Source organism: Bos mutus, chromosome 26, assembly GCF_027580195.1.
Source record: "Bos mutus isolate GX-2022 chromosome 26, NWIPB_WYAK_1.1, whole genome shotgun sequence".
In the NCBI taxonomy this organism is placed as follows: domain Eukaryota; kingdom Metazoa; phylum Chordata; class Mammalia; order Artiodactyla; family Bovidae; genus Bos; species Bos mutus.
Genome location: NC_091642.1, coordinates 16,267,608 through 16,294,931, shown reverse-complemented (window position 1 = coordinate 16,294,931; position 27,324 = coordinate 16,267,608). Strand labels below are relative to the sequence as shown.

At 37.5% G+C, this 27,324-nt stretch overlaps 1 protein-coding gene across 2 annotated transcripts in view; it reads left to right on the top strand.

The window, feature by feature from the left end:
* Positions 1-27,324, top strand: part of ATRNL1 (attractin like 1) — an 807,510-nt gene that overhangs the window by 193,838 nt on the left and 586,348 nt on the right. The window contains exons 18-19 of one of the 2 annotated variants that reach the window (XR_011462739.1): positions 6,304-6,522; positions 14,917-14,998. Coding sequence is in view for 1 of the 2 variants with exons in the window: in XM_070363366.1 (XP_070219467.1) it covers positions 6,304-6,522 (219 nt within the window). In the remaining variant the exon portion in view is untranslated. The remainder of the gene's footprint in view (positions 1-6,303; positions 6,523-14,916; positions 14,999-27,324) is intronic. The other variant, XM_070363366.1, reaches the window with a different exon arrangement.

The following is a 27,324-nucleotide window of genomic DNA, read 5'->3' as shown; positions in this document are numbered from 1 at the left end:
CAGAGTACATCATGAGAAACGCTGGACTGGAAGAAGCACAAGCTGGAATCAAGATTGCCGAGAGAAATTTCAATAACCTCAGATATGCAGATGACACCACCCTTATGGCAGAAAGTGAAGAGGAACTCAAAAGCCTCTTGATGAAAGTGAGAGTGGAGAGTGAAAAAGTTGGCTTAAAGCTCAACATTCAGAAAATGAAGATCATGGCATCAGGTCCCATCACTTCATGGGAAGTAAATGGGGAAACAGTGGAAACAGTGTCAGACTTTATTTTTGGGGGCTCCAAAATCACTGCAGATGGTGATTGCAGTCATGAAATTGAAAGACGCTTACTCCTTGGAAGTAAAGTTATGACCAACCTAGAGAGCATATTAAAAAGCAGAGACGTTACTTTTCCAACAAAGGTCCGTCTAGTCAAGGCTATGGTTTTTCCTGTGGTCATGTATGGATGTGAGAGTTGGACTGTGAAGATAGCTGAGCGCCGAAGAATTGGTGCTTTTGAACTGTTGTGTTGGAGAAGGACTCTTGAGAGTCCCTTGGACCGCAAGGAGATCCAACCAGTCCATTCTGAAGGAGATCAGCCCTGGGATTTCTTTGGAAGGAATGATGCTAAAGCTGAAACTCCAGTACTTTGGCCACCTCATGTGAAGAGTTAACTCATTGGAAAAGACTCTGATGCTGGGAGGGATTGGGGGCAGGAGGAGAAGGGGACGACAGAGGATGAGATGGCTGGATGGCATCACCGCCTTGATGGACGTGAGTTTGGGTGAACTCTGGGAGTTGGTGATGGACAGGGAGGCCTGGCGTGCTGCGATTCATGGGGTCGCAAAGAGTCGGACACAACTGAGCGACTGAACTGAACTGAACTGAAGCTTTATATTGCTTTTAGAAGGTTGTCTTCAGTGATTATTTGAAGTGTTTTTCTTAGTAAATGAAACTTGAAGGAAATTTTTCTTTGTAAATGAGGAACAATCCACCAAACTGTCTTTCAAAGTAGCTGTGTTTTGTAATCCCACCAGTAATGAACAAGAGTTCCTCTTTCTTCACATTTCACACTTGTGAGCATTTGGAGGTGTCAGTGTTTTGGATTTTGGCCATTCCAATAGGTTTATAGGGGTTTCCCGGGTGGATCAGTGGTAAAGAATCTCCTTTGAATGCAGGAGATGCAGATTTCATCACTAGATTGGGAAGGTCCCCTGGAGAAGGAAATCCCTCCAGTTTTCTTGCCTCGGAAATCCCATGGACAGAGGAGTCTGGCAGGCTACGGTCCATGAGATTGCAAAAGAGTCAGACATGACTTAGTGGATAAACAACAAGCAACAACACATTCCATTTTAGGTAATCTGTAACATCCATCAGCAGTGTAGGAGAAGAGGAATCATGAGGGCCTAAACTAATAAGGGGAGAAAGCAATGTCACCCCACTCCAGTATTCTTGCCTGGAAAATCCCATGGATGGAGGAGCCTGGTGGGCTGCAGTCCATGGGGTCGCTCAGAGTCGGACATGACTCAGTGACTTCCCTTTGACTTTTTACTTTCATGCGTTGGAGAAGGAAATGGCAACCCACTCCAGTGTTCTTGCCTGGAGAATCCTAGGGACGGGGGAGCCTGGTGGGCTGCCGTCTCTGGGGTCGCACAGAGTCGGAGACGACTGAAGTGACTTAGCAGCAGCAGCAGCAAACTAATAAGGGGAATGGAATAGAGAGGAAGTCATAAAGAGTCGGATGACTTACCAACTAAACAACAAAAACAGCATTAGGTTTATAATGATATCTTATTGTTTTAGTATTCAATTCTCTAATCATAAATGATGTGGACCATCTTTTGATACTTGCATTCTGTATATATCTTGTTTGGTGAGGTGTCTGTTCAGGTCTTTAGCCTATGAAAAAATTTTTATTGAAGTATAGTTGATTACTGTATTATGTTCATTTCAGGTGTACAGCATAGTGATTCAGTGTTTTTGTTGTTTATACTCCATTTAAAGTTTTTATGAAATAATGACTATTTCCCTGTGCTGACTATATTTCTTGTATATACTTATACAAGAATAAGTATAGTCTTGTTACTTATCTCTTTTTTCAGTGTGGTTTGTATCCCTTAATCTCATGTATCATCTAGTCCCTCCCCACTTCCTTGTCTATTTTAAAAAATTGAGTTGGTTGTTTTCTTATTATCATTTTGAATATTCTTTATATATTTTGAAGTCCAATCCTTTATCAGATGTGGTTTTTGCAAATATTTTCTTCCACTGTGTGGCTGGTCTTTACATTCTTTTGACAGTATCTTTAACAGTGCAGAGATTTAAAATTTGGCAAAGTCAAATTCATCAGTTTTTTCTTTCATAAATTGTGCTTTTGGTGTTAGACTGAAACATCATCACCAGACCCAAGGTCATTTAGATTTTCTTATCTTTTGTATTCTAAGAGTTATATAGTTGTGCTTATATTGCCCATCTCTTCTTGCATGCTGTCTTTTTTCTGTTAGAGCCTTTAGCGTATTTTATTGAACCTTCAGCATATTTATCATAATTGTTCTAAATTCCTGATCTGATAATTCCAACATCCCTGCCCTGTCTGGTCTGATGCTTATTACTCTGTCTCTTCTGTGTTTTCTGCCTTTTGGTATTCCTTGTAGTTTTTCTCTTGACAGTCAGATACAAAATATGGGTAAAAGAAACTGTTGTAAGTAGGCTTTTAGTAATGTAGTAGTAGGATTTTGGGGAGGGGAGGTGTTCTACAGTCCTGTGGTTAGGTCTCAGTCTTTTGGTGAGCCTGTGCTCTGTACAGTTCTCTGAACTTCACTTCACTAGTACATCCCAGTTTTTTTGTTTTTGTTTTTTCTTTTTTCCCTCTCTCAGGTGGTACAGGATAGCCGAGGGAGCTGGAGTTGTATATTTCTCGTTCCCCACGTGAAAGACTAGAAGAGGCTAGAGTTGGTTATTTCCCTTTAACTGGTTCAGTTATGCTCTGATAAAACCCCAGTTTAGTCTGTTAAACAGTTTCTCCAGACTTATTAAGAACAGTGCTCTGGCATATTTCAGAATAGTTCCTTTTCCCCTCCCATTGTCAAAAGCACAATGGGGTTTTCTTCAATATTGACTGTGAGAACCTGTTAGGGCTTCTGAAGGTCACACCCACAGAAATGTCGGGGCTCTTCCTGTAACTGGGTTCCCCTGGAGATATGAAGCCTTAGAGTTGTCCACACTGAGATTCCGGCAATTCAGTAGTTAACAGTTCAGGTTATCTTACCCCGGCACTGTGTCCTGAAGAGGTTTCCGTGCCACTAAGTCATGATTTTGTGTATTCTGCTCGCTCTCCAATTATGGATGCTGTTGTTTGCCCTGTGACCTCACTTGTCTCATGGATCTAAGGAGTGGTTGATTTTTCAGTTTGTGGCTGATTTTTCTTTTTCTTAAGATGGAGTGGTGACTTCTAAACTCCTTCCATGCTGCACTGGAAACCAGAAGTCTCCAGTCATCATTTGGTGATATAATTTGTTACGGATTGATTTTTCAAATTCTTACACATCTCATAAACCATATTGAATATTATAAAAGTTAATTTTTCAAAAAGCCAAAAATAAAGTAACAAATGATTGCTTTGATTACTTATAGCTCATACATAGTCTCCATTCTAGCCATAATGTAGTCAAAATAGCACAGCCTACAAAAACTTTCCCATATTATTGTTTTCTGTAAGAAAATAAAAATCATTAGAGTCTTTCAGTTTTTTTGGTTACCACTATAAGGAATGAATATTCTGGTAATTTTTCAGCGTGCACATTGCTCTACACTCTTGAGCAAGAACTAAACCAGTATTAACTTTTGTAATAATTTCACATATAAAAAATATAGGAGAGTGAATGTTGCTCTAAATATGACATTTTGTAGCTCATTTTTAAAGCATGCTGCTGCAGCTTCTGCTGCTGCTGCTAAGTCACTTCAGTCGTGTCTGATTCTGTGCGACCCCATAGACGGCAGCCCACCAGGCTCCGCCGTCCCTGGGATTCTCCAGGCAAGAACACTGGAGTGGGTTGCCATTTCCTTCTCCAATGCATGAAAGTGAAAAGTGAAAGTGAAGTCGCTCAGTCGTGCCCGACTCTTCGCGACCCCATGGACTGCAGCCTACCAGGCTTCTCCGTCCATGGGATTTTCCAGGCAAGAGTACTGGAGTGGGGTGCCATTGCCTTCTCCTTTTTAAAGCATAAATTCTAATAAACAGACCATTATTAGTTTGTCATTCAGTCAATGCAAGAAAGGCAGGATTCTTCAATCTAAGACTTACCCAGCTGTTTGAAAAGCAACAGAGCAGGCATGCTGTGTTTGAGAGTGCGCTTGCTGTGCTTCATCTCTCAGTCACGTCTGACTCTTTGCGACCCCATGGCCTGGACCTGCTGTGCTCCTCTGTTGATGGGGATTCTGCAGACAGGAACACTGGAGTGGGTTGCCATGTCCTTCCTTCTCCAGGGGATCTTCCCAACCCAGGGATCGAACCCAGGTCTCCCCAGTTTCAGGCGGATATTGTACATTATGCTTCTTTAAGAAATTTGATTGGTTATTGTACTTAAAAAGTTAATCCTAAAATAAATTTTATTTTCCTCAGAGATCTCTTTAGACTATAAAGTCTAGATATTATTCTAGATGAGACCTAGTAAAGATTTACTTCAGTTTATCATGTGATAGGAAATAATGAGAATGTTAAGCCAGCATACCTAATTTGATGTTTGACATTATTTCCCATTGGCTTCATACCAACCCAATATAGGTTTGAAGACAATTAGAATAATCTAGTCAACGGTACTGTGGGCTAGCTACAGATAAAAGAGAAATATTTCACAGTAAAAAGTCTAAGGAGGAGTATTATAATATATGAAAGGTTCAGTTACCTAAGGATATTTTAAATGAAGTGCCATTTAATGCCGTGTACTGCTGAAAAAAATTTTCAGAAAGAAGTATGTTCATGTCATTGAATTATTTGTCTACAGGGTTAACATTAATCACTTGTGTTCAATGACTCAAAGAATATTCTTCCTTTTAAATTTATTATTAAGTAAATATGGGAGATGGTAGTCATTCTTCACTTTCTTACATCTAGTCCCTGAAATGCTCAGCACTGAAAAAATTCACAACAACAAATCATACTGTAATTGATGAATTCTTTAATCCAATATTCTATTAGCCCTGCACCGTCTACAGTATTGAGTTCCTGTTTTGTTTGCTGAGAAGCTTATGCTGTTCTTATTTGCAGCTTTCTGAGGCGCACTCCTCTTTCCAGTAATATTAAACAACTGAGTAACAATTAAGTTATTACAACAAAAATGAAATTGAGACGGCCAGAAGTCTGCCTTGCTTTTCTTACTCTCTGAGGTTCTTCTAGCTCGTGACTAGAAGACCATTCATGGTACTTTGTGCTTATGTGCTGTGTTCTATGGATAAACAATTCCCAAGAAAATATGTGCCTTTTATAGCAAAAAAAAAAAAATCAGTGAGACTAATTTAAGAAACCTCAGCCTGATACAGGGTATTATGACTTTGAAGTAAAAATTCAAAACATCACATAGCAGCTATTGTGAATATGATGGCAGGTGGTAATATATTCATCCTTGGGAAAGGCATCACGGTTTTCATGGGCTTTGTTGAGGCTCATAGTCTAGATATCATTTAGACAAAAAAAGGTTGAGCTTCAGTGAGATAATATTCTGCAGCCCTGGAAGTCAGAGAGAACCTGTCCTGCTGGTTGCCTGCTGAGGCAGAGTATCCAGTTTCCATATTACCGTTCAGTTTGGCTCTTTGAGTGAGATTACTTTCAAGCATCGCATATCAGGCAGATGCTAGGATCTTGGACCCTTAAGGAGAGCATTGTCCATGCTGGGGTCAGCTATCTCAGGGAATGGGTAAGCATGACTTAGAGTGGACATTCACAGGCAGATGCAGAGTTTTTCCTTAGAGGCACTTCCTGAGCACAAGAAGAGCTAACATTGCTCTATGTCACAGACGATGGTAAGTGTGGTCTCTGGGCTCCTGCATAAAAAGGTCCTAGTACTGGTACAGTTCTCAGAAGTGTGTGAGTGCTAATTTCATTTTTCTCCATGCCAGTCTATTCATCTCTTCTTTATTCATAATGTATGCTTTACTTGCTCTTGAAGTAATTGCTGTTTCTTATTATTACAAAATGTTTACATTAACCATAGATGACCCTTTACTGTCTTTTTTCCAGATCATATTTATTTTTCCATTAGTTTGTAATTCCATTTGAATATAAAGTCGTGTAACATATTTGTTAATAATGTTCCTGCCATGCAGCCCAAAATTGTTCTGGACTGAGGACCTGTGGACAATGTTTGGAACAACCTGGATGTGGCTGGTGCAACGATCCTAGTAACACTGGAAGAGGACACTGCACTGAAGGGTCTTCCCGGGGACCAATGAAGCTTGTTGGAATGCTTAATAACGAGATGCTTCTTGATACCAGTCTTTGTCCTAAAGAGAAGAACTATGAGTGGTCCTTTATCCAGTGTCCAGGTAATAAAAATATTCTGAAAGGAATTTTAATTTCTGCTCAAGAACACCAAGAATTACTTTCCTTTCTTATAAAAAGATTTAGGAAAAAAAAATAATGAAAATGAGACTGAAAATAAAGGATTAAAAAAATTCTTTCCAATATCCATGTTTGTTGTATAGGTGATATTATGTTTGGAATCATTAAATAGGCTCACCAGATACATGATATATAACTGTCAGATTTGGTTTCATGTGAACTATGACAAGGAAAAATAATATTGGTTCCATACCAAATTTCTATACTGTAGTATAGTCTTTTATTGTTTATAATATAATATCTTAGACTTCAGAGGCAACTCAGAGGATTCAGTCAAGCTTCATGCTAAGTATGGAAATATTTTGTGTAATATGCCTGATAGAGTCATTTGACCTTTGGTGTTTGGTGTCATTCAATTTTGAAGGTCAGTGAAGCTTTTAGAGTTTTTAAAATAGGAAGTTGGTTCTTATATGGAATAAAATCAACCACTTGAAAAATTAATTTATTCAGTATATTTCTATTGAGTGCCTACTATATGCAAAGAGTGTTTTACATTCTAGTGACATAACAGTTAAAAAAGTTGACTAAAACCACTGCATTAATTGAGCCTAAAGTGAAAGTGAAAGTCATTCAGTCCTGTCCAGCTCTTTAAGACCCCATGGACTATATAGTCCTTGGAATTCTCCTCACCAGAATACTGGAGTGGGTAGCCTTTCCCTTCTCCAGGAGATCTTCCCAACACAGGGATCCAACCCAGGTCTCATACATTGCAGGCAGATTCTTTACCAGCTGAGCCACCAGGTAAACACTTAGTTGAACCTAATTGTATTCTAATTGAAATTAATCAACACAGACACACTGTGTGTGTGGTTATAAGTTAGATGGTCATAAGTCCTATTAAATAAATCAAAAAGGGAGATAAAGCTTGCAATTTAAAATAGAATGGTAAGAGAAGATCTCTCTCAGGAGAAACGGTTATTAAACATCTCAAGTAGATGAGGGAGTGAACCATGGGGCTGTCTGGGGAAAGAATGTTCCAAAAGACACAAGGACTGGGTGAGATAGTTTATTTACAAGATGAACCTGGGAAGCATAATTGAAGCAATAGAGAGTTTCAGAGAAGAGAGGAAAACCAACAATATGTGCATTATGAAGCTGGGTACTGTACTGGGAAATATGAACTCAGACCCACTGGGACCTTTGAAGAAATATGTAGAATGCTCCTCAGGGTTAAACCACTGAAGGACTAGGAGAGTGGGGTATTGATCCACTAACTCTCCTCCATTGAGGGTTGAGTGATGCCTTTGAGGGTGTTGAACTTCTGCGCTGTGCCAGCATGTCTGGTATCAGCTTGTCCTGATACCAGTAAGCGTCCTGAGGCAAAAAGCTAGACGATACCGTGGAACTTGCCTTAGGTGAGGCATTGACAGTGAAACCAGGTAGACTGAGGAAATGTGACACTTCTTCATAAGCTTTGGAAGGTACGAAAACTGAGACGAGGGACTAACTACTGATTCCTACAAGAGCATGGCTGAATCTTAAATACGTTTTGCCTCGTGAAAGAAGCCAGACCAAAAGGCCACGTGTTGTACTATGGGGATAGAAAAGAGATGAGTTATTTGCCAGAAGTAGTAAAGGCAGAGATTGCCTTCAAGAGGGCTGCACAGTAAAACTTCTGGGGTTGTGAAAATGTTCTTAATACTGTGGTGGTTGATAATGACTCTATGCATTTGTCAAGCCATACTGAATACTACAAAAGATAAACTTTGCTGACTGCAAATTAAAAAAAAGAAGTCAATCAACCAGGATGTCAGAGGATGCAACTGTGACGAGTAAATGTAACTGTTTTACAAATGCCATAACTTCATCAAAAAAATGAGCTGATCTAAGTGATCTTGGAAAATAGTACTTTGTTTGGATACTGTGAAACTAAAGCAAAAAATTATATCAACATTATATTCTGATTGGTAAATTTGTTTCTCACATAGTACAGATTAACAGTTCTAACAATACTTATATGTTTACTACTACTAAGTTGCTTCAGTCGTGTCCGACTCTGTGCGACCCCATAGACACCAGCCCACCAGGCTCCCCCATCCCTGGGGTTCTCCAGGCAAGAACACTGGAGTGGGTTGCCATTTTCTTCTCCAATGCATTGAAAGTGAAACGTGAAAGTGAAGTCGCTCAGTCGTGTCCGACTCTTCGAGACCCCATGGACTGCAGCCTACCAGGCTCCTCCGTCCATGGGATTTTCCAGGCAAGAGGACTGCAGTGGGGTGCCATTGCCTAGGTTTGGACAAATATATAAATTAATTGTGTTTTATGTGAGCCAGTGGGAGCCAGGTTTCTCACTGTCAGAGAAAAAAGTTAAAAATATGCAGAGTAAAGACTATACAGAACCCTGTGTGGAATTCCCTGGCCTTCCAGTGGTTTGGACTCTATGGTTCCACTGCCAGAGGCACAGGGTTGATCCCTGTTCAGGAAACTAAGATTCCCCCATGCCCTGTGGCACAGCCGGAAAAAAAAAAAGAACAACAAAACAACAGAACCTTGTGCTATTGGTTTCACCTATAAGCATAAATTCAAGTTTATTTTAATATTTATATATATGTAGATGTGTGATGTATGAAAGTGAAAGTGAAGTCGCTCAGTTGTGCCTGACTCTTTGCGACCCCATGGATAGTAGCCTGCACCAAGCTCTTCTGTCCATGGGATTTTCAAGGCAAAAGTACTGGAGTGGGTTGCCATTTCCTTCTCCAGGGAACCTTCCCAACATATATTTTCTAGTTTAGTTCCTCAAGAAGGCCTGGAAGCCACAGTGCCCCAGTAGCAATGAGCATCTCCAGTGCCCACATCCTGGTTTCAAAATACTGTTTCCAGTGAAATGAACTAGGACTGTTTGGAGAAATGACTGATTCTACAACTGAGGCAGGGAGAATACAAGATTAGCCTGAAGTATTGCCTAGGCTAGAAAGTAAGAAAGTGCTGAAAACAAAGCAAAGAAGGATGGGAGCATGTCAAAGGGGCATAGTCAACCTGAAAGAGTTCTCAGTGGGTCAAATCTGGGCGAAAAAATAATGACTGTATTGGAGTGTAACCCAAAGAACATAATACATATCCATGATTCTTCACTGATTTAATGATGGAATAAATAATACACAAGTGAAAATGGATAAATGTTTCTTACAGAAAATTCCAAATAATAAATGTAGAAGGAAGGACTTCCCTGGTGGTCCAGTGGCTAGAACTCTGTGCTCCCAATGCAGGGGCCCGGGCTTGATCCCTGGTTGGGGAATTAAGATCCTGCAGGCTATGAACTTACATCACAGCAGGATCCTCTATGACCCACCTCCCAGAATATCGGAAATAAAAGCAAAAATAAACAAATGGGACCTAATTAACCTTAAAAGCTTCTGCACATCAAAGGAAACTATCAGCAAGGTGAAAAGACAGCCTTCAGAATGGGAGAAAATAATAGCAAATGAAGCAACTGACAAACAACTAATCTCAAAAATATACAAGCAACTCCTCCAGCTCAACTCCAGAAAAATAAATGACCCAATCAAAAAATGGGCCAAAGAACTAAATAGACATTTCTCCAAAGAAGACATACAGATGGCTAACAAACACATGAAAAGATGCTCAACATCACTCATTATCAGAGAAATGCAAATCAAGACCACTATGAGGCACCATTTCACACCTGTCAGAATGGCTGTGATCCAAAGTCTACAAATAATAAATGTTGGAGAGGGTGTGGAGGAAAGGGAACCCTCTTACACTGTTGGTGGGAATGCAAACTAGTACAGTCACTATGGAAAACAATGTGGAGATTCCTTAAAAAACTGGAAATAGAACTGCCTTATGATCCAGCAATCCCACTGCTGGGCATACACACTGAGGAAACCAGAAGGGAAAGAGACACGTGTACCCCAATGTTCATCGCAGCACTGTTTATAATAGCCAGGACATGGAAGCAACCTAGATGTCCATCAGCAGATGAATGGATAAGAAAGCTGTGGTACATATCCACAATGGAGTATTACTCAGCCATTAAAAAGAATACATTTGAATCAGTTCTAATGAGGTGGATGAAACTGGAGCCTATTATACAGAGTGAAGTAAGCCAGAAGGAAAAACACCAATACAGTATACTAACGCATATATATGGAATTTAAAAAGATGATAACAATAACCCTGTGTACGAGACAGCAAAAGAGACACTGATGTATGGAACAGTCTTATGGACTCTGTGGGAGAGGGAGAGGGTGGGAAGATTTGGGAGAATGGCATTGAAACATGTAAAATATCATGTATGAAACGAGATGCCAGTCCAGGTTCAATGCACGATACTGGATGCTTGGGGCTAGTGCACTGGGACGACCCAGAGGGATGGTATGGGGAGGGAGGAGGGAGAAGGGTTCAGGATGGGGAGCACATGTATACCTGTAATGGATTCATTTTGATATTTGGCAAAACTAATACAATTATGTAAAGTTTAAAAATAAAATAAAACTAAAAAAAAATAATAAAAAATTACACCAAAAGAGAAAAAAAAAAAAAGATCCTGCAGGCTGCATGATGTGGGCAAATATATAAATGAAGAATGAACGAAGGAAATAAAAAATTACTGTTAGAATCCTACAATAGTTAAGTGTTGTAAGAAAAATCTGCTTAAGGATATTCAAATTTAGTGGGTGAAACTTTGAGGAGAAACAAGATATTTGTGTAGCTTCCAAGTATCTTCTTCAAAAGTATTTATTAACTGCTCTGGTGGTTCGAACGTATGTCCACAAATACCTTGACACTTGTTCCTCTAGGAACTGAACTGAACTGAAGTCGCTCAGTCGTGTCCAACTCTTTGTGACCCCATGGACTATAGCCTACCAGACTCCTCAGTCCAAAGAATTTTCCAGGCAAGAGTACTGGAGTGGGTTGCCATTTTCTTCTTCTTTCTCTAGGAAGTAGAGCTTAATTTCTTTACCCAACATGTGTGAATTGGACATGATGACTCACTTCCACTGTGTGGAAGGGAAATATTATAACTTTACAGTAGAGAACATAAGGTGACATCAGCTTGAACAAGTGATCAAGGTTAACACCACCAGTGATAATTCATGTTAATATCATGTACCCCTGATGTTATATGGTAAGAAGGACACTTCACTTTGTAATATTCTTCCCCCAAGTCTGTAACCCAGTTTAGTCATGAGCAAACATCAGACTAACGCAGATCGAAAGACATTTTTCAGCATACTTGACCAGCACTCTAGGAAAGAATCTGCTTCCAGGCTCATTCACATGTTTGCACAATTCAGTGCTTTGTGGTTGTAGGACTGAGGTGACTGTTTCTAAGAGCCCAGGAGACCACTTGGGCTCTTAGAGAGTGCTCATGTTCTCTCCCCCATCCCTCTTCCATCTCCAGAACTAACAGTGTAGAGTCTCCACAATTGAAATGCAAATACCCACATCTTGTATCTCCTTCTTCAAGACCAGTGCCTTTTGAGGGATTATCTGATGGAGTCCATTCAGGATGATCTCCCTTTCTCAAAGCCAGCTGTGCCGTGTGACATAACCTAGTCATCAGTCAGTGACTGTCCCATCGTATGTGCAGGTCCCTACCACACTCAGGACTTCCCAGGTGGCACAGTGGTACAGAATCTGCCTGCCAGTGCAGGAGATGCAAGCTCGATCCCTGGGTCGGGAAGATCCCCTGGAGTAGGAAATGGCAACCCACTCCAGTATTCTTGCCTGAAGAACTCCATGGACAGAGAAGCCTGGCAGCCTACGGTCCATGGGGTCGCAAAGAGTCGGACACAGTGATTGAGCACATGCTACCATACTCAGAACGAGGCCATTAGCATTTGATTAAATAACTGAGGTATTACCACCTGCGTTCATTGATGCATAAGACTAACCAGCATACCTTACTACAGTTTACCCATTTATAGTGTAGAACTCAGTGGCTTTTAGCATATTCACAGACTTTTGCAACCATCACTACAATCAGGTTAAAAACATTTATCATCTCCCAGAGAGATCTTGTACTTCCTAGCAGTCTCTACCTGTTCACCCTGCATACCCTTGTCAGCTATGGATTGCCTTCTGATCATCTTAATAAATTGAATCTACAGTTGTAGTTCTTTTGACTGGCTTCTTTCATACTGGCATGCTGTGTTCAAGGTTTATCCATGTTGTGGCCTATAGCAGTGCTTCACTTCCCTTTATTACCAAATAATATTCCATTACGTGAATATGCCATGTTTTATTCATTCATTCGCTATTTGGTGGACATTTGAGTGGTTCTGATTTTTGGTTTTTAAAATACGCTTCTTGAATACTATGTACAAGTTTATGTGTGAACATATTTTCATCACGCTGGGAATGGGATATCTGGGTCAGATGGTACCTGTGCTTAACCTTTGGAAGAACCGCCTGACTGAAAGCTGCTGTATTATTTTACATTTCCACCAGCAAGGCATGAGGGTTGCAATTGTTCTACATCCTTGCACACAGTGCTTATTTCGTACTGTTTTGATTATAGTCATCGTTGTGGGTGTGAAGTGGTATCTCACTATGGTTTTGATTTGCAGTTATTTGGTGACTAATGATGTTGAACATCTTTTCATGTGTGTATTAGCTACCGATATTTCTTCTTTTGAGAAATGTCTGTCAGATTCTTTGCCCACTGTTTAATTGGGATATTTGTCTTTTTATTATTGGACCGTAAAGCTTCTTTATATATTCTGAATATAATAAGTCCCTTACCAAAGATTGATTTGCAAGTATCTTCTCCCATTCTGTGGGTTGTCTTTTCACTTTCTTGATAGTGTCCTTGAAGCACAAGTTTTAAATTTTAATGATGTTTTTTCTTTTCTTTCTTGTGCTGTTGCTTTCATGCCTGTGAAATCATGTGTAATAAAAGATCCCAAGGATTTTCATCTATATTTTCTTTTTAGATGTGTAGTTACATTTTTACATTTAGGTCTTTGATCTGTTTTGAGTTAACTGTCTGTAGGATAAGATAGGGACCCAATTTAATTCTTTTGTACATGACTATCTGAGTGTCCCAGCACCATTTGTTGGAAAGACTATTCTTGTCTTACTACATTTATTTTTAATTTTGTATATATTTTTAATCTTTATAAATTGAATTTTAGTCATTTTTATATTTTCCATTTCTCTCCTCATTTTCATATTTTACTTTGTATTCTTGAGTATATGAAGCATACTTTAAATAGCTGTTTTAAAAATCCTTCTCTACTCATCCCAACTGGTATGCTGTTTTCTCTGTTTCTGTTGGGATGTGTGTGTGTGAGTGTGTGTATGTGTGTGTTTGTGTGTATTTACTGGTCATGGATCAAAATTTCCAGGATAATTATTTTTGATGGTATTTTCTGGACATTGTGATTTTTTTGTAGGTTATTCAGCTTTATTTCTTTTAGTATGTTGGACTTTATTCTGCCATGAAGTTATGCTACTTCGAAGATTGTTTGTAAGATTTGTCAAGGCCTGTACATAGCAGCTATAAGTTCGGTGCTAATTTATTCCCACTACTAAGACAGTGCTTTCTGTGGTCTCTATATGATGTCCTTTGTATTAAGAGGTCTCTTCACTCTGACTAATGGGAATACAAGCTATTTCCAATCCCATATGAGTTCTTGGCATTGTTTTAACATACTGTTTTCTGATGGTTCTTTCTCCAGCTTTACAGAATTTCACATTATGTTTATTATTCAACCAAAGATTCAAGGGCACCCATTTGCAGATTGCTGAGTGCAGCTCTCTGTTCTCTAATATTTGCCTCTCAAGTTCTGGAGCCATGGCCTCCCTGAACTTTGATCTTTATCCTCAACTATGTGAGGGTTTGGGGTTCCTTCCCTGAACTGTAGCCTCAAATCTGCCTCCAGGTAGCAAGTCAAGGAAGTCATATTTTGTTTTATTTTTCCTCAAGGATGCCATTCCTGAACTATTATATTTGAAAGTAGTCATTTCATATATTTTGTTTAGTTTCCTTATGGTTTACAGTAGAGGTCAATCCTCACAGTGATTAATCCTTCATGGGAAGAAGTGGAAATCTTCTAGTGTTTTTATTTACAATGAATTTCTTGTAAATAGCATACACTACTTGCTTTTTGTTTTTAAAATCTATTCTGATAGTCTCTGTCTTTTATCAAATTGTGTAGTCAATTTAGATTTAATATAATATTGGTGTTATTGAGTTTAGTTCTACCCTCAGAGTACTGGTTTTTAAAATTTTCTTTATTTTTCTCTGTTTGTTCTTCCTTTTGCCTTTTTTAGATTAATTGAGTGTTTTAAAGTCCACTTTTATCACTTTTATTGGATTTTTAGCTATACCTCTTTTGTGTTTTTTTTAGTGACTGCTGTAGTGATTGTAATAGTCATCTTTATCTTATCACAGTCTACCTTGAATCAATATTATACTACTCCATGTATAAGGTAAGAATATTACGAAAGTGTAATCCATTTGCTGTTTTCCTGTCCTTTGTGTAATTATTGCCATATATTTTACTCCTGTATATGTTATTAACCTTATAATACATTATTTTTTTTACTTTATAAGGATAATTTTCTCATAAGGAAATCATAGTAATAAAAAATCTTTTTGTTTACCTACGTATTGACCATTTTCTGTGAACTTCGCTGTTTCCTATTGATCTGAATTTTTTTTTTTTTTGCTGTAACATTTCTTTAGCTTGATGAATTTTATGTAACATTTTAAAATGGTGTGTTTCTAAATTGTGGCTATAAGTTGGCTTTTATACATCTGAAAAATTTTTTATTGTGTGTCCATATTTGAAGGATATTTTTACTGGTAATAGCATTCTATATTGATGGATGTATATTTTTAGTAATTAGAAGATTTAATTTCTTATTCTTCTGGCTTCTACTTTCTCTTAAGAATCCTTTATTAGTTTTTTTTTTGTTTCTCTTTTGAAAGCAGCGTATCTTTTTCTTCCCTCTGACTTTTTAAAATACATGTTTTTCCTTAGTTTTTAGATGTCATTAATTTTAGTATGACATACCTAAGTATTCGTCTCCTTTTTTAAATTATGACTGTGAATTGTATAGTCTATTTGCTCTGTAGATGTTTCTCTTCATGTTTGTAAACTTTTCTGCCATTATCTCTTCAGATATTGCATCTATCCTATTTGAAGGCTTTGCTTCACTTATGTTAGGCTTTTTCACCATGTCCCCGTCTTTTCTTACTATCTTGTCTGTATTTTACATCCTTGTATCTCCCTTGATCGGTATTTCAATTCGCTGATTCTTTCTTCACAATTTCCCAGTTTTCTTTTAGAACTATGTTTTAATTATCATTATTTAACATAACACTTCAGGATTTCTGTATTAAAACAGTTTTATTCATGATTCTATGTCGTCTGTTTTCCTGAATTCTGCTAGGGAGTTCTGCCAGACTATCCTGATTTTTCTCTTGTGGTTCAAGTTATTTGGCTGCTTTACTGATTTTGGGTGATCTCAGAATTCTTCACTCACATATCTGGTAGTCTGAACTGAATGGTTGATCTCGGAGTCCTCAGCTACAAATGACTGTTCTCTGCTGTATTTGGTCTGTTATCCTCCAGAAGTGTAGACGGGGCTGCTCTACATGGTATTTTAAAAACAGAACTCTGAGAGAGAGAGCAGAGTGTATTTTCCTCTTGAGGCCTAAACTCAAAATTTCCATACCATCACTTCTACATTCTACTCTTCTGAAAAAGTCTTGATGCCAATCCATGTTCAGAAAGTGGGAAGAAATTGTACTTTTTCAATGAGAGCAAGGATAAAGTAATATTATCGATGGTATACATACAGATATGGCAAGAACTAGGGTGAATTATTTCTCATTTCATCCATTTAGTTCTGTTTTGTTTATTGACACATACATACAATCTTTCATTTTAAAGTGTACAATTCCATGGATTTTAGTATGGCTAGTGGGTGTGCAACCATCATATAATTCCAGAGCACTTCAATTACCCCCAAACGAAATTCCATACCCTTTACCAATCACTATCTATTCATTTTCCCCTCTAATACCTGAAAATGACTAATCTACTTTCTTTTCTCTGTGTATATGTCTATTCTGGACATTTCATTTAAATGCAGTCATATAATGTGTCTTTTAGTGTCTGACTTCTTTCACTTAGCATACATTTTTGAGGTTTATCCATACTGTGGCGTATATCATTCCTTTACATCTTTTTTATGACTGAGTAATATTAAATTCTGGAGAAGGAAATGGCAATCCACTCCAGTAGTCTTACCTGGCAAATCACATGAACAGAGGAGCCTGGTGGGCTACAGTTCATGGGGTCTCAGAGAGTTGGATACGACTGCGCGTCTGACACTTTCACTTCACTTTCAATATTAAATTGCATACCACATACTTATACCTCATCAGTTTATGGATCTTCAGCTTATTTCCACTCTTTTGCTGTTATGAATATTGCTGCTATGAACGTTTGTATGTAAGTTTTTGTGTGAACATGTTTTCTCTTTGGTATTTATCTAGGAGTTGATGTTTTTGGTAAATGGTACATGTATATTTTACCTTTTAAGGAATTGCCAGACTTTTCCCAGAGCTATTGCATCCTTTTATGTTACAGCCAGCAATGTGTATTGGATCTAATAACTCTCTTCACCAATACTGGTTATTCATCATTTTCGTTATTATCCTCCTACTTGATGTGAAGTGGTAACTCATTGTGGTTTTGTTTCATATTTCCCTTATGACTTATGATGTTCTTTTCATTTGCTTAATGGCTACTCATGTTCTTTCTATGGGAAACGTCTGTTTAAATCATTTGCCCACTTAAAAAATTAAGTTGTTTTTTAAATTGTAAAATTATAAGAGTTATTTATATGTTCTGAGTATGAGATCCTTATAAGACATACGATTCTCAACTATTTTCCCCTATTCTGTGGGTTGTGTCTTCACTTTCTTGATGGTGTCATTTGAGACACAGTTTTTATTTTTTTTAACTTGCAGTTAAAGTATCTTTTAAAAAATTATTATTATTATTTTTTTTTACTTTACAATATGTTATTGGTTTTGCCATACATCAACATGCATCCGCCACGGGTGTACACGTGTTCCCGATCCTGAACCCCCCTCCCACTTCCCTCCCCATACCATCCCTCTGGGTCATCCCAGTGCACCAGCCCCAAGCTTCCTGTATCCTGCATCAAACCTGGACTGGCGATTCGTTTCTTGTATGATATTATACATGTTTTAATGCCATTCTCCCACATCTCCCCCCCACCCTCTCCCATAGAGTCCAAAAGACTGTTCTATACATCTGTGTCTCCTTTGCTGTCTCGCATACAGGGTTGTCGTTACCATCTTTCTAAATTCCATATGTATGCATTAGTATACTGTATTGGTGTTTTTCTTTCAGTCTTACTTCACTCTGTATAATAGGCTCCAGTTTCATCCACCTCATTAGAACTGATTCAAATGTATTCTTCGTGCTGCGATGAACATTGGGGTACACAGAGACACAGTTTTTAAAAATTTTTTATTTTGATGGTGTCTAGTATATCTTTTTCTGTTAGTTACTTAAGCTTTTGATGTCATATCTAAGAAACTGTCACCTAATCCAAAGTCATGAAGATTTATATCTATATTTTCTTCTAACATTTTTATAATTTTAGTTCTTAAGTTTTGGTCATGTTAGTTAATTTTTATACGTTGTGAAGTGTGGGTCCAAATTCATCCTTCTGTATGTGAATATCAAGCTGTCCCAGCACCATTTGTTGAAAAGACTCTTATTTCCCCATTTAAACTTGTTGACACCTTTGTTGAATATCAATAGGCCGTAGATGTATGGTATTATTTCTGTATCTAATTCTGTTTCATGATCTGTATGTCTATCCTTAGGACAGTGATGCATGGTTTGATTATTAAGACATTGAAATAAGTTTTGAAATTGGGAAGTGTCAGTACCTTTAACTCTGTTGTTATCAAGACTTTTTTGCCTAGTCTGGGCTTCTGTTTCTCAATATGAATTTTAGGACCTGCTGTTTATTCCTGTGAAAAAGAAATCTTTTGGAATTTGCATTGAATATGCAGATCAGTTAGGATAAATTGCTATCCTAATATGAAGTCTTCTAATTCATGAATACAGAAGCCTTTTCACTCACTTTTTTCAATGATATTTTGTAGTTTTCTTAACTTCATTTTCAAATTTTTCATTGTAAATGTATATCAATACAATGAAACTGATTTCTCTGTAAAAAACCTGTAACATTGTTGAGGATATTCAGTTCAGTTCAGTTCAGTTGCTCAGTCGTGTCTGACTCTTTGCGATCCCATGAATCGCAGCACGCCAGGCCTCCCTGTCCATCACCAACTCCCGGAGTTCACTCAGACTCACGTCCATCGAGTCAGTGATGCCATCCAGCCATCTCATCCTCTGTCATCCCCTTCTCCTCCTGCCCCCAATCTCTCCCAGCATCAGAGTCTTTTCCAATGAGTCAACTCTTCGCATGAGGTGGCCAAAGTACTGGAGTTTCAGCTTTAGCATCATTCCTTTCAAAGAATACCCAGGGCTGATCTCCAGTAGATTAAATAATTTTTATAGATTTCTTAGTTTTCTGTATGCAAGATTATGTCATGTGCAAGCAAAGTTAGTTTTCTTCTTTTTAAATCTGGTTGCTTTTTTTTTCTTTTTCTTGCCTAATTGCCCTGTCCAGAACCTCCAGTACACTGCTGTTAGAAGTGACAAGTGAAGACGATTTTGTCTTGGTCCTGACCTTAAAAGGAAAGCTTTCAGTCTTTCACCATTAAATATGACGTTAGCTATGAAGTTTTTATACATGTCCTTTATCAGGTTAAAACAATTGCCTGCTGTTCCTAGTTTGTTAAGTTCGCTTTGCTTCTGTGTTTTGGAAATGTTTGTGAATAATTGTTAATTCTCCTTAAAGTGTTTGGTAGAATTTCTGAGCTAAGCCTCTTGCTTTTGGGCTACTCTTTTCTGGCACTTTGTTGATTTGTAACTCAGTCTCCTTACTGTTAAAGCCTATGCATATTTTCTTGGTAGTATCTTTCTAGGAATCTCCCCCTTTCATCTAGGTTATCTGCTTTGTTGACATGCAGCTGCTCATAGTGTTTCCCTACAGTCTTTCTTCCCAGTCTTTATCAGTAGTATGTCTCATCTTTCATTACTGATTTTAATAATGTGTCTTCTTAAATTTCTTTGTTAGTCTAGCTAAAGCTTTGTTGATTTTGTTGCACATTGCAAAGAACAGTTTGTATTTGGCTTTATTAATTTTCTTTATTCTTTTCCTGCTCTGCATTTTATTTATTTTCACTCTGATTTTTATTAATTTCCTTTCTTCTGCATGCTTTCAGTTTAGTTTTCTATTAATTTTTTAGTTTATTAAGGTGCAAAGTTAGGTTGATATGAGACCTTTTTTGTTTTTGAATGAAGGCTTTTACAATAGAAATTTCTTTCTGAACAGTCTTTTGGCCGCATCTTGTAAGATTTTTGGTATGTTATGCTTTATTTTAGTTTACCTGAAAGTAGTTTTTAAGTTTCCTAGGATTGTTTTTGATCCATTTGTTACTTAGAAATGTGTAGCTTAATTTCCATAATTTGTGGTTTTTCCATACATTTCGAATTTCATTCAGTTGTAGTTAGAGAACATACTTTATATTACTTCAGTCCTTTTAAATTTTTTGAGGTTTAAGACCTGATGAGTTTTTTATGTGTAATTGAGAATAAAGTATATTCTGTTGTTAAATGGATTTTTTAATTTATTTCTATTTGGTCCAACTGGTTTATAGCGTTTTCTAAGTCTTCTAATCCCTTGCTGATCATCTGTCTAATTCTTTTATTCACTATTGAAAGTGAAGTATTGAAGTCTCCCACTATTTTTAGAGTTGAATTCTTTATTTCTATTTTAATTTCTGGCAGTGATTGCTCCATGTTGTTTAAGACTCTGTTGTTAGATTCATGTATGTTTACAATTTTTATATCTTATTGATGGATTGTCCTCTTTTTCATTATAAAATGTCCCTCTTCATCTCTGGTAACATTTTAAACGCCATCCCAACTTTCTTGTGGTTGCTGTTTGTATGTAAATATTTACGTGTGTCTCCTGTAAAGGATACATAGTTAGCTCTTTGTCTTTCATCTAGTCTGTCTTTTCCGCCTTTTGATTGAATCATTTGATCTGTTCACATTTACTGTTATTTTTATGTAATTTGATTTATGTTATTTTTCCCCTGTATATGATGAATTTGGTTCTTCCACTTTTCATGTATTTATTTTGCAGTAAGTAAATATTTTATAATACCGCATTTTACTTTTTAATAACTTTTTCATTATATTTTACGAGCTATAGTCTTAGTGGTTACTCCAGGGTTTTCTTTGTATATCTTAACTTATTAAAATATGCTTCATTTATGCTAACATAATTCCAGTGAGATAAAATGATATTACTTTTATAGGTCTAATTTCTTCTCTTTTTGTGGTATCGTCATATATATTACATTGATATATGTTGCAAACCAAAGAGTACATTTTACAGTTATCACTTTATATAATTTCATGTCTTTTAAAGAATCTGAGGGAAAAAAGGAGGACGAGTATTTACTTTTAGTTTTCGTTAATCTTTGTATTTACCGTTTCTAGTTTTCTTCATTTGTTCCTGTGAATCTGTGTTACCATCCAGTAGTACCACATTATATCCTTAGAGCAATATAGATTTTTTTTTCCCATGCACTTCCTCTGTGCTGTTATTAATAATACCCTTATATCATTTAAAATGCAACCTGTAAAAATCAGGTAAAAGAAGAAAGGAGACAAAATACATGTTTTTACCTTCTTTTATAATGACAGTTATGTTATTGGTGCTCTTTGTTTTATTTTGTGGAGTTAAATTACTGTCTTGTATCACATGCTTTCTCCTTAAAGAGCTTGCTTTAGTATTTCTTGTAAGGTATATCTCCTGGCAGTGAATTCTCTCAATTTTTGTTTATCTGTGAATGTTCTGCTTTAATTTTTGAGAAATGGTTTTGTTGGTAGAAAATTTTTGGTTGATTATGTGTTTTTTTTTTTTTTTGAGAACTTTGAATATATTATTCTAATGCCTACTGACCTCCATTTTTCTTGATTAAAAGTTAGTTATTAATCTTATTGGGATTTTGTAAGTGAGAAGTAATATTTTCTCCTGCTGCTTTCAAGATTTTCTACTTGTCTTTGCCTTTCATCACTTTTATTATAATGTATTTGTCAATCTCTTCATATGTATTGTAGTTAAAGTTCATTAGGCTTCTTGGTTCAGTTCTGTTGCTCAGTTGTGTGTGACTCTGTGACCCCATGGACTGCAGCACGTCTGGCTTCCCTGTCCATCATCAACTCCCAGAGTTTACTCAGACTCATGTCCATTGAGTCGGTGATGCCATCCAACCATCTCATCCTCTGTCGTCCCCTTCTCCTCCCGCCTTCAGTCTTTCCCAGCATCAGGGTCTTTTCAAATGAGTCAGTTCTTCTCATCAGGTGGCCAAAGTGTTGGAGTTTCAGCTTCAGCATCAGTCCTTCCAATGAATATTCAGGCTTATTGGATGTGTAGATTAATATTTTTATCAAATTTGGTGACTTTTAAGGAATTATTTCTTCAAGTAAATTTTAGCCTTCGTCTCTTTCCTATCCCCCCGACATTCCCATTACATATAGATTGGCTCTTTTCATGGTTTCCCACTGAGGCTTTGTTCATTTTTCTTCATTTTATTTTCTCTGTCCTTCAGCTGACATGGTTTCTATTGATCTCTCTTCACATTTTCTAATTCTTCTGACAGTTCAGATTAACTGTTGAATCTCTCTCTGTAGTATATTTTCATTTCAGTTTTTGTAATGCTTTTTCCCCCAGTATTTGTAGAATTCTGTTTACTTTTTGTTTCTTTTAGCCACACTGCATGGCATGCAGGATCTTAGTTCCCCAGCCAGGGATTGAACCTGTGCCCCCTGCAGTGGAAGTATTGGGCCTTAACCACTGGGCCATCAGGGACGTCCTTCATTTCAGTTATTGTTCTATTTTTATCGCTTCCATTAGTTATTTTTTATAATTTTTATATTTTTTGATATTTTCTTTTTGATGAGACTGTAATCTAGTAATACCCACCTTTACTTCCTTAAACTTGGTTTTCTCAGTTTTTTTGCTTTTGTTTTGAATACTTTTATTGTCTTGTAACTGTCCTTTTACTCAAATTCTTAGGGTGTCAGTTCTCATTTTTATTATCTCCCTCTCTTTTTCCTGACTCTCCTTTATGCGGCTTATAATTATTCATTTTGAGGTTTAATTCAGTAAGTGTTGTTGTTTTTTTTCTGTATCAAGGATTTGCAGACCAAGGTCTGATGGCCAAACCTGTTGATTGCCTATTTTTATGAATATAATTTTACTGGGTTATAGCTATTATTAATTGTCTGCATATTGTATGTGATTACTTTTGCCCTACAAAGGCAGCAATGGTAGTTGTGAAGAGATTCCATGGTCTGCAGAGCCTGACATACTTGTGTGACCTGAGTTGAAGAAATATTTCAAGAGGTCATTTAAAACTGCTTTTGCAAGCTGCATGAGGCTTTTCTTATTTACAGAGCAGGTTTTAATACTGTTGTTTAATGTTGAGGTTTCTCTACCATATAGACAATGTGAATTTCAACCCAACCCATCTGATTGGCACAGGCTCTCATAAGTGACTTTTGTCTTCTATGCAATATGCCAGTGGACTTAATGTTCTTTTCTGCTTCTTTGGGCTTTGATGTATTTTAGTACCTTTTACTGGAGAAGGCAGTGGCACCCCACTCCAGTACTCTTGCCTGGAAAATCCCATGGATGGAGGAGCCTGGTAGGCTGCAGTCCATGGGGTCGCTAAGAGTCGGACATGACTGAGTGACTTCACTTTCACTTTTCACTTCCATGCATTGGAGAAGGAAATGGCAACCCACTCCAGTGTTCTTGCCTGGAGAATCCCAGGGATGGGGAGCCTGGTGGGCTGCCGTCTGTGGGGTCGCACAGAATTGGACATGACTGAAGCGACTTAGCAGCAGCAGCAGCAGTACCTTTTACACAGAGAGGCTACACTTGAAGGCTTTAAGCATTATAAATATGGTTCAGGTTATCTCTTAAGTATGCCAGAGATTATATCTCCTGGTCATCTGGGTTTTGAAACCCAAACCCACTAGCTCTGCTTGCCTAGTCCCATGTATAGTAAAGTTCTGTCACTAGCTCCAGCTTCTCTTTAACATTCTTCTTTTGAATCCCAGTTTTATTTTTAGCAATGATAATTCCCTTTTCTTTTAAAGGACTATGTTTTGAAAAAAATCTTCTGGGTAAATTTTAGTCTTGACTTTCTGTGTGTATTTTTTTGAATTTTATTGAGAATGCCAAGCATATATTTTTTAATGTCTTACATCTGTTTTAGAGAACACATATTTTTCAAAACTATGTATTTTATTTGCATATCAAATGTATTTTTCATGATGTTCTATTTTGAGTTTTTTTCTGTTTGTATGTATATATGTGAAGAGCCATCTGGACTAGTTTTAAAATTTAAACAAAACAATATGGATGACTTCTCTTTAGTTTCACTCATGTTACAGAACCAAATTGTTACTAGAACTGTTCAAGTAACAGTGGATCCTGGAAGAACTGTTAGGTACAAGCTTACATTACCCTTTGATCCAACAAGCTGATGGTAGTGGAGAATAGAGCATCCTCCTAGGTTTCGTGGTGTATCCTTTTCCTGTATGTTTGATACAGTTGTTACTCCTGGGTCCTGCTCTCTATCACATGCCTTCTTTGCCATACTAGTTACAAACTGCAAGAATGACCATATATATTTTTTTTTCTGGAAATTTTGCAGCAGTTAGGTCTAAATTATATCAGCCTTCTGTATGGTATATTCATTACTTGGAACCTTAGACTTTGCCCTATCACATTCTAGCAGCAGTATGGAGGCTAACAATGATGTGCTTCTGGATTGCACCATAACCCAGAGCTGCCTTCAGAACTTCTCACTTTTAGGAAGGTTACAGTTCAGTGGCGTTATGCCAGAAGTCCTCCTTTAATTCCAAGAGATATAGTAGGTTTCTACTTTCTAGTTTTATTTATGTAGTTGTCATCCCAACATCTGTTGGATCATGGAAAAAGCAAGAGAATTCCAGGGAAACATCTACTTCTGCTTCATTGACTACACTAAAGCCTTTGACTGTGTGGGTCGCAACAAACTGTGGAAAATTCTTAAAGCGATGGGAATACCAGACCACCTTACCTGCCTCCTAGAAACACATATGCCAGTCAAGAAGCAACAGTTAGAACCAGATAAACAACAGACTGGTTCCAAATAGGGAAAGGATTATGTCAAGGCTGTATATTGTCACTCTGCTTATTTAACTTATTATTGTGAGATGCTGTATTGGATGAAGCACAAGCTGAAATAAAGAATGCTGGGAGTAATATCAATAACCTCAGATAATATGCAGATGACAGCACTCTTATGGCAGAAACTGAAGAGGAATGAAAGAACCTCTTGATAAAAGCTGTTGCTGCTGCTAAGTCACTTCAGTCGTGTCCGACTCTGTGCGACCTCATAGACGGCAGCCCACCAGGCTCCTCTATCCATGGGATTCTCCAGGCGAGAACACTGGAGTGGGTTGCCATTTCCTTCTCCAGTGCATGAAAATGAAAAATGAAAGTGAAGTCGCTCAGTTGTGTCCGACTCTTATCGACCCCATGGACTGCAGCCTACCAGGCTCCTCCGTCCATGGGATTTTCCAGGCAAGAGTGGGATGCCATTGCCTTCTCCACTTGATAAAAGAGGAGAGTGAAAAAACTGGTTTAAAACTCAACATTCAAAAAACTAAGATCATGGCATTTGATCCCATCACTTCATGGCAAATAGATGAAAAAACAATAGAAACAATGACAAACTTTATTTTCTTGCACTCCAAAATCACTACAGATGGTGACTGTAGCTATGAAATTAACAGATTCTTGCTCTTTGGGAGAAAAACTATGACAAACCCAGACAGTGTATTAAAAAGCAGAGACATCACTTTGCCAATAAAAGTGCGTCTAGTCAAACCTGTGGTTTTTCCAGTAGTCATGTATGGATGTGAGAGTTGGACTATAAAGAAAGCTGAGCTCTGAAGAACTGAGGCTTTTGAACTATGGTGTTGGAGAAGACTCTTGAGAGTCCCTTGGACTGCAGGAGATCCAACCAGTTAATCCTAAAGGAAATCAGGCCTGAATATTCATTGGAAGGACTCATGCTGAAGCGGAAGCTCCAATACTTTGGCCGCCTGATATGAAGAGCCAAATCATTAGAAAAGACCCTGATGCTGGGAAAGACTGAAGCCAGGATAAGAAGCGGATGACAGAGGACGAGATGGATGGCCATCACCAAGTCAATGGACATGAGTTTGAGCAAGCTCCGGGAAATGATGGAGGACAGGGAAGCCTGTGTGCTGCAGGCCATGGTGTCTCAGAAAGTAGGGCACAACTGAGAGACTGAACAACTACAACAACAACATCAGACTACAATTCCTGTTGTTGCTGGCAAGTTTTCTTATTATTTCATTGGTAATCTTTGAGGAGGATATTAGATGAGATTACTAAATTTAGTAATTTTTTTCAGAAGTTAAGGCATTTATGTTTCTGATGAAAAAAATGTAGCCAGGGGTTTCATAAAAATACTTGTAGTAACCTATCTCTTATTCTGACTTTTTCAGATAATACTTTACTTGTAGTAAGAACTCAATGAATTTTGTTTTTTTACCTGAGTGAATCAACCCTAGTGGCCTTACATAAAATTTTCTATAAAAAATGACTTAAAAATTTAAGCACAATTTTAAAAAATTAAAGTTCTTATCATTGTTTTCTCTTATTATAGTAGTAATATGAATTTATAGTAGAAAATTGATGATGTAGAAAAATCTTACTAAAGATAACCACCATTTTCCATGGGCATATTTATACATTTCAAAACATAAGTGTGGTCATTCTAGATATGGGTCAGAAAGATCCCCTGGAGAAGGGTTGGCTACTGAATCCAGTATTCTTGGGCTTCCCTTGTGGCTCAACTGGTACAGAATCCGCCTGCAATGCAGGAGACCTGGGTTTGGTCCCTGGGTTGGGAAGATCCCCTGGAGAAGGGAAAGGCTACCCACTCCAGTATTCTTGCCTGGAGAATTCCATGGACTGTATAGTCCAAGGGGTCACAAAGAGTCAGACATAACTAAGCAACTTTCACTTCACTTCACTTAGATGCAATGTTTGATTTCTTACTTTACTTACTTTATTATGAATGGTTTTCTTGTTATTAAATTTTCTCCAAGCTGTTTTGTAATATAAAGTTTGAAAACTATATTGTAATTCTCTCAGTTTTATTAGGAGTAAGATTATTGTACATTTTTCCTTGATGGCTGCATGCCGTTTTTATACTATGTTATAGTAGAATTTTTCTGTAGAATATACAGAAAATTTCTGTAATATATAGGTATTTATTTTTTTACTCTCTTTCTTTACCCTTTGATGTTAACTCATGTTGATGACCTAGTCTCTTGGGATTTCCCTCTTACTTTCAAATTTTGTACATAGAGTATGTGTGAAATTTAATATCTGATCTTTGATTCATACATCCTGATTGTGTGTTTGTTGCTGCTACTGATTAGATGTGTTGCTTAATCCTGGCTTCTTGATCTTGGAAACAATCCTGACAATAGTACCTTCTATACAAAACTGTTGTGAGGATTAAA